Consider the following 8131-nt stretch of genomic DNA (forward strand, 5'->3'; position numbering starts at 1 on the left):
CATACGAATCTGCAACGTTGGCACATAGCCTTAGGGCTAGGGTTGGGTTGGAATTAGGGTTGTGGTTAGGGTTAGGGGTGTGTTGGGGTTACGGGTGTGTTGGGGTTAGGGTTGTGATTAGGGTTACGGCTACAGTTGGGATAAGGGTTAGGGGTGTGTTGGAGTTAGAATTGAGGGGTTTCCACTGTTTAGGCACATCAGGGGGTCTCCAAACGCAACATGGCGCCACCATTGATTCCAGCCAATCTTGTATTCAAAAAGTCAAATGGTGCTCCCTCACTTCCGAGCCCCGACGTGCACCCAAACAGTGGTTTACCCCCACATATGGGGTACCAGCATACTCAGGACAAACTGCGCAACAATTACTGGGGTCCAATTTCTCCTGTTACCCTTGTGAAAATAAAGAAATGCTTGCTAAAACATCATTTTTGAGGAAAGAAAAATTATTTTTTATTTTCACGGCTCTGCGTTGTAAACGTCTGTGAAGCACTTGGGGGTTCAAAGTGCTCACCACATATCTAGATAAGTTCCTTGGGGGGTCTAGTTTCTAAAATGTGGTCACTTGTGGGGGGTTTCTACTGTTTAGGCACACCAGGGGCTCTGCAAACGCAATGTGGCGCCCGCAGACCATTCCATCAAAGTCTGCATTTCAAAAGTCACTACTTCCCTTCTGAGCCCCGACGTGTGCCCAAACAGTGGTTTACCCCCACACATGGGGTATCAGCGTACTCAGGAGAAACTGGACAACAACTTTTGAGGTCCAATTTCTCCTGTAACCCTTGGGAAAATAAAAAATTCTGGGCTAAATAATTATTTTTGAGGAAAGAAAACGTATTATTTTCACGGCTCTGCATTATAAACTTCTATGAAGCACTTGGGGTTTCAAAGTGCTCACCACACATCTAGATAAGTTCCTTTCGGGGTCTAGTTTCCAAAATGGGGTCACTTGTGGGGGGTTTCTACTGTTAAGCCACATCAGGGGCTCTGCAAACGCAACGTGACGCCCACAGAGCATTCCATCAAAGTCTGCATTTCAAAATGTCACTACTTCACTTCCGAGCCCCGGCATGTGCCCAAACAGTGGTTTACCCCCAAATATGGGGTATCAGCGTACTCAGGAGAAACTGGACAACAACTTTTGGGGTCAAATTTCTCCTGTTACCCTTTGTAAAATAAAAAATTGCAGGCTAAAAGATCATTTTTGAGAAAATAATTTTTTTATTTTCATGACTCTGCGTTATAAACTTCTGTGAAGCACTTGGAGGTTCAAAGTCCTCACCACACATCTAGATTAGTTCCTTTGGGGGTCTAGTTTCCAAAATGGGGTCATTTCTGGGGGATCTCCAATGTTTAGGCACACAGGGGCTCTCCAAACGTGACATGGTGTCCGCTATTGATTGGAGCTAATTTTCCATTTAAAAAGCCAAATGGCGTGCCATCCCTTCCGAGCCCTGCCGTGCGCCCAAACAGTGGTTTACCCCCACATATGGGGTATCAGCGTACTCAGGACAAACTGGACAACAATATTTGGGGTCCAATTTCTCCTATTATCCTTGGCAAAATAGGAAATTCCAGGCTAAAAAATCATTTTTGAGGAAAGAAAAATTATTTTTTATTTTCATGGCTCTGCGTTATAAACTTCTGTGAAGCACCTGGGGGTTTAAAGTGCTCAATATGCATCTAGATAAGTTCCTTGGGGGGTCTAGTTTCCAAAATGGGGTCACTTGTGGGGGAGCGCCAATGTTTAGGCACACAGGAGCTCTCCAAACGCGACATGGTGTCCGCTAACGATGGAAATAATTTTTCATTCAAAAAGTCAAATGGCGCTCCTTCCCTTCCGAGCCTTACCATGTGCCCAAACAGTGGTTTACCCCCACATATGAGGTATCGGCGTACTCAGGAGAAATTGCCCAACACATTTTAGGATCCATTTTATCCTGTTGCCCATGTGAAAATGAAAAAATTGAGGCTAAAAGAATTTTTTTGTGAAAAAAAAGTACTTTTTCATTGTTACGGATCAATTTGTGAAGCACCTGGGGCTTCAAAGTGCTCACTATGCATCTAGATAAGTTCCTTGGGGCGTCTAGTTTCCAAAATGGGGTCACTTGTGGGGGAGCTCCAATTTTTAGGCACACGGGGGCTCTCCAAACGTGACATGGTGTCCGCTAAAGAGTGCAGCCAATTTTTGATTCAAAAAGTCAAATGGCGCTCCTTCCCTTCCAAGCCCTGCCGTGCGCCAAAACAGTGGTTTACCCCCACATATGAGGTATCAGCGTACTCCGGACAAATTGGACAACAACTTTCGTGGTTCAGTTTCTCCTTTTACCATTGGGAAAATAAAAAAATTGTTGCTAAAAGATAATTTTTGTGACTAAAAAGTTAAATGTTCATTTTTTCCTTCCATGTTGCTTCTGCTGCTGTGAAGCACCTAAAGAGTTAATAAACTTCTTGAATGTGGTTTTGAGTACCTTGAGGGGTGCAGTTTTTAGAATGGTGTCACTTTTGGGTATTTTCAGCCATATAGACCCCTCAAACTGACTTCAAATGTGAGGTGGTCCCTAAAAAAAATGGTTTTGTAAATTTCGTTGTAAAAATGACAAATCGCTGGTCAAATTTTAACCCTTATAACTTCCTAACAAAAAAAATTTTTGTTTCCAAAATTGTGCTGATATAAAGTAAACATGTGGGAAATGTTATTTATTAACTATTTTGTGTCACATATCTCTCTGGTTTAACAGAATAAAAATTCAAAATGTGAAAATTGCGAAATTTTCAAAATTTTCGCCAAATTTCCGTTTTTATCACAAATAAACGCAGAATTTATTGACCTAAATTTACCACTAACATGAAGCCCAATATGTCACGAAAAAACAATCTCAGAACCGCTAGGATCCGTTGAAGCGTTCCTGAGTTATTACCTCATAAAGGGACACTGGTCAGAATTGCAAAAAACGGCAAGGTCTTTAAGGTCAAAATAGGCTTGGTCATGAAGGGGTTAAGGACGCTTTGTAACATCTTGCACACATACTGAACTCCCCCATAGGAAGAAGCTAAACGCGAAACGCGCGTCGGGGTCTGTGCTGCTATTACAGGTCATGTATTACTGCTCTATTTGAGTGCTTTTTTATTAGCCACACTGTTATTTTGCTGATATTGGCGGTTAGTTGTTCTGATCACTTGGCACTTTACACTCTCGTTTTGGTCCCGATTTTGGGACGGTATGATCTCTGCGTATCTACACTTTTGCTTAATATAATAGAGAGTTTTTTATGCATTTATAATTACTGCCACTTGGCTATTTTATATATATTACTCATCTAGAAATTGTACCGCCATCTTGGGACTTTTATAGTACTGTAGGCTATCTATTTTGGGCTTGCATATAATTACTTGGCGTCCATTGAGTGATGGTATCTATATTTGTGACTATTGTGTGATACACACCTGGTAACTTGAATACTTTTGGTATGCACTTTGCATTTGAGATGGAATATGTAGTTCCGGGTGTTAATAATTTGTAATGATACAATGTATGGATATATCATCTCTTTGGGGTAGCTAATACCCTATATATGGCTATACTCTATATTGTAGACATGATTCTGTAGTGGCAGTTTTTTTGTATTGTTTTCTCCATTTGTTTTCTCCATTTGTTTATATGTATGTAATTAATAAAATTTACTGTTTTTTTAATCTTATTTGGCGTATGCTTCCGTAGTTTGTAGGAATATATTGTTATTGGAAGTGCCTTAGTTAGACCTATTGTTTTGGGTTATCTATAAATATTCTGTACTTTGTTTACAGTCAGTCTTGGTCATTATGGACACTAAAGCCAGAGAATTAAATTGGCTATCTTGTATGGATTCGGTTTTTAATGGAGATGCAATACAAAATGTTTCAGCGGAAAATAGTAGTAAAATAGATTTGAAGAACTCTATAAAATATTTACTAAAGAAAAGAACACGGACATGGTGGAATAAAGCCTCGCTTGAAAGATATCTATCTAAAGGATTAATTCCAAGAGGCTTGCGAGTGAAGATTATGCCATCCTTTGTGGTAGAAGATACTATGTTTAAAACTAAGTGGGAAGAAGCGTGCAATAATTGTTCTAAGTCCCTCATAGAACTACTAATTGGTAATAACAAGAAAAGTCTGGATAGACTCGATGTAGATATTGAGAGCACTCGTATAAAATTATCTGAAACTTTTACCATTGAGGGACATTGAATAAGGACATTGAGGGTCAATCCCAGGTTTGGGAAAAGGAAGTCAAAGATCTGAAAATGAAAAAGTTTCATAGGGATCTTCAGGATCTAAAAAGTGGAACAGTGTATAGATGGCAAACTGCTGTTACAAGGAATCATGAGATGACGAGGAGCTCTTCCTTTTCATCTATGTCATCTAGAGAGGAGGACAATGATGGGACTGTTGGCAATCGGTTCTATAATTTAAGAGGTAATACAAATCAAAGAAGAGGACACAATTATAAAAGAAAGGAGAAACGTAGAAATGGCCCATCCACATCTGGGCTACAGGTAATAAATTTGTCTGATCACAAATTGACTGAGGCACAGGTGGAGGTATTGAGTTTAGGCCTGAATTTTTCACCTACCGCTTCATTTGATTTTTTCTCAGCGTTGAAAGATTTAAATCTATTTGCACGCAAACTCGTCCTAAAAAAGCTCCATGAAAAACAGAATCTGGGCGAAGTTTGGAGTGAAAGGGAATTAGAGGCCATTGCAACTCTTGAGGAGCTTAGTAATGAACAAGAACCCACAGTGAGTATAAACAAATTTGTACCTCCCATTCCTAAAAAATTCCCTCCTATGAATCTTTATCCCAATATCGAGCTTTTCGTTAAAATGGTGACTACTGAATTTCACAAAATCTCACCTAAGATATATAGTGACAATTTGTCTTGGTGTCAGAGAAAAGCTTTGAAAGAACTAAGAGACTTGAGGGGAATAGTCATAAAATCGGCCGACAAAGGAGGGAATGTGGTGGTTTTGCCTGTTGGTTTATATGAGAAAGAGGCTCTGAGACAACTGAGGGATTCGGCTCACTATAAAAGGTTAACCTTTAATCCGACTTCTAAATTTGTTGGTGATTTACAGGAGATACTAGAAGAAGCTTTTCAAAATGGAATTATCACGAAACAAATCAGAGACAATTTGATACCTATTTATCCAAAGATGGCGTGTATCTATTTCTTACCAAAAATCCACAAAAATTTGAACAATCCACCTGGGCGTCCAATTGTATCCGGCAATGGTAGCCTTTGTGAGACAATTGGTAAGTACCTGGAATTTCATCTTAAACCACTAGTGCATACTTTACCATCTTACATCAGAGACACTGGAGACTTTTTAACTAAAGTAGAGGGTATACCAATGGAGGAGGACATGTGGTTTGTAACACTAGATGTAGAATCCCTCTACACCTCCATCCAGCACAAAGATGGAATCCAGGCAGTTAAAACTTTTCTTTCTATGACTGATTATAGTACTGATTTTGTTTGTTTCCTGATTTCTCTTCTTGAATTTGCCTTGACACATAATTTTTTCATTTTCAAAGAAACCATCTACTTGCAAAGCCAGGGCACTGCTATGGGGGCGTCATTTGCCCCCTCATACGCAAATTTATTTTTAGGCCTATGGGAGAGAACCATCTTCTTCACTAGGTCTGTTGATTTTATAGAGAAGGTCCTGTTCTGGGTACGTTTCATTGATGACATTTTTCTGATTTGGCAGGGCTCAGAACAGGACCTTCTCTCTTTCCTGGCAATCCTCAACAACAATAGGATTAATGTAAAACTCACATGCAAGTATAGCCAGAAGAATCTTGAATTTTTGGATGTCATGGTGAAAAAAGGTATTAATGACTATATAGAGACAAATGTCTTTCGGAAAGATACTGCTGTGAACTCATTATTGCATGCAACATCAGCCCATCCTAGATCACTGATAAATGGTATACCAACAGGTCAGTTTTTGAGGATTAAGAGAATATGTTCCAGCGAGGAGTCATTTAACGAAGAAGCGGATGCTTTGGCTAGAAGATTTGAGAATAGAGGCTATTCCAAGCGCAGCATTAAAAGAGGAAAAAAGAGAGCAATTCGGGCTAGGAGAGAAGATCTACTTCAAATAAAACCTAAAGAGTCATCAGATCAAGTGGTGAGATTTATATCGACATTTAGTGACAAAGGTCCAGCTATGAAACAAGCATTGGAAAAATATTGGCCCATGCTAAAAATGGACAAAACACTTGACAAATATTTGAATAACCAGCCTTCAATTACATATAGAAGAGCAAAAAATCTAAAAGACTTATTAGTTCATAGCTACCATGAGGGTCAAACCCCAGAAAAAGCTTTTGGATCAAAGGGCCCCAAATGGGGTTTCTTCCCCTACAATGACTGTATAGCCTGCCCTAATATGTCTCGAGCCAGCGAGTTTCTATCTAGCGATGGAACCCAGACCTACAGAATCACCCAACATATTACGTGTAATAGTGTTGGTGTAATCTATTATGCCACCTGTCCGTGCAGGAAAATCTATGTGGGCCTGACGTCAAGACCTCTGAAAATACGAGTAAGAGAACACTTTAGGGATATTACTAACTCTAAAGATGTTGAAGACATCTCAACACTGAAACCTGTACCAAGGCATTTTAGAACAAAGCATGAGTGCAATGCTAAACTTTTAAAGGTTATTGGCATTGACAGGGTTCGAATTGGTCAGAGGGGTGGGGATTGGCGTAAAAACTTAGCCCAGTTGGAAGCGAGATGGATCTCTAAGATAAACTCGGTACAGCCCTATGGGCTGAACGAGATCCTGAGCTTCGCTTCTTTTCTTTAAGTATATGGTAGCATATTTACTCTTTTCCGCTTTTTATTAAGTGTTAGGTGTTTTTAATTATGTTTGCTTTTAATTTTTGTGTTTTAATTTCTGTCTAATAGTTTTTTGTTCATTTTTCTAGTATTATTTTGCACGTCCTTATTCTTTGATACTGGAGTGGTCTCTTATATCTGAAGAGTGATTGATTGGATATATCTTCTCTCTGGAAGGTCAACATGTTGGGAGGAACTTATGGATATTCTTGGCGATGGTCCGGGAATATGGAAGAGATTGCCCATCCATCTTTTTTGAATATTGTGGGATATTACACTCTTTTCTTCGTTTTAATATTTTTGTAATATATTGTTGTGTAACAAAATCTATTGTAATATATTTCTATATTGTTCTTTACATTGTATTTCATATATATGTGATTATCTCACTTATCACTCACTGGACGCTAATAGAGTGCTCTTTATTAGGTTATATAGGGTTCTAAATTGTTCGGTTCTCTATTTTACACTAAAAGTGGTTATATCTATCTTATTGAGTAACCTTGCTTTTTACACACTTCTTATTAAGTAATCTTTAATGTCCGATTGTCTATTTGAAGTTCACTCTTTTATATAGGTATGCGGCATCTTTTTCCTCCTGTAACCGTATTAGAGTAATTACGGCCTATTCCCCGCCTTCCCCTCTCACATCAGCGGTGTGCGCTTCCCGAGTCCCCGGCTGGTGGGTCTCCATAGCGACGCGTCCATTTCGCCGCTTGTGCCGCCTCCTCCTCTGACGCGTCGGTGTGGGAGGCGGACTTGTGACGTGGGACGCCGGTCTGTGCTGACATCACTTCCGGTTTTAGACAACGGAAGCACCGCACACATGCCGCTGCCACCACTGATTTTTAAGGTATTTAAGGACGCTTTGTAACATCTTGCACACATACTGAACTCCCCCATAGGAAGAAGCTAAACGCGAAACGCGCGTCGGGGTCTGTGCTGCTATTACAGGTCATGTATTACTGCTCTATTTGAGCGCTTTTTTATTAGCCACACTATGTTATTTTGCTGATATTGGCGGTTAGTTGTTCTGATCACTTGGCACTTTACACTCTCGTTTTGGTCCCGATTTTGGGACGGTATGATCTCTGCATATCTACACTTTTGCTTAATATAATAGAGAGTTTTTTATGCATTTATAATTACTGCCACTTGGCTATTTTATATATATTACTCATCTAGAAATTGTACCGCCATCTTGGGACTTTTATAGTACTATATGCTATCTATTTTGGGCTT

General features: G+C 39.6%; 1 protein-coding gene across 1 annotated transcript; it reads left to right on the forward strand.

Moving 5' to 3' along the window:
* The first annotated feature begins 2557 nt into the window (after positions 1-2557).
* LOC138650157 (uncharacterized) lies at positions 2558-7038 on the forward strand. The gene is made up of 4 exons (XM_069740663.1): positions 2558-4778; positions 5115-5292; positions 5983-6725; positions 6979-7038. The coding sequence occupies exons 1-4, from the start codon at positions 4284-4286 to the stop codon at positions 7036-7038; spliced, it is 1476 nt and encodes a 491-aa protein (XP_069596764.1). The 5' UTR covers positions 2558-4283.
* Positions 7039-8131: the final 1093 nt, after the last annotated feature.

Source organism: Ranitomeya imitator, chromosome 1, assembly GCF_032444005.1.
Source record: "Ranitomeya imitator isolate aRanImi1 chromosome 1, aRanImi1.pri, whole genome shotgun sequence".
Classification (NCBI taxonomy): Eukaryota; Metazoa; Chordata; class Amphibia; order Anura; family Dendrobatidae; genus Ranitomeya; species Ranitomeya imitator.

Bases quoted from the DNA above. Each gene is read 5' to 3' on its own strand.
- LOC138650157 (XM_069740663.1), top strand. From the start codon at position 4,284: ATGAAAAAGTTTCATAGGGATCTTCAGGATCTAAAAAGTGGAACAGTG. The intron at 4,779-5,114 runs GTGAGTATAAAC...GGTGATTTACAG, and splicing joins GTAATGAACAAGAACCCACA to GAGATACTAGAAGAAGCTTT. The intron at 5,293-5,982 runs GTAAGTACCTGG...GTATACCAACAG, and splicing joins TAGCCTTTGTGAGACAATTG to GTCAGTTTTTGAGGATTAAG.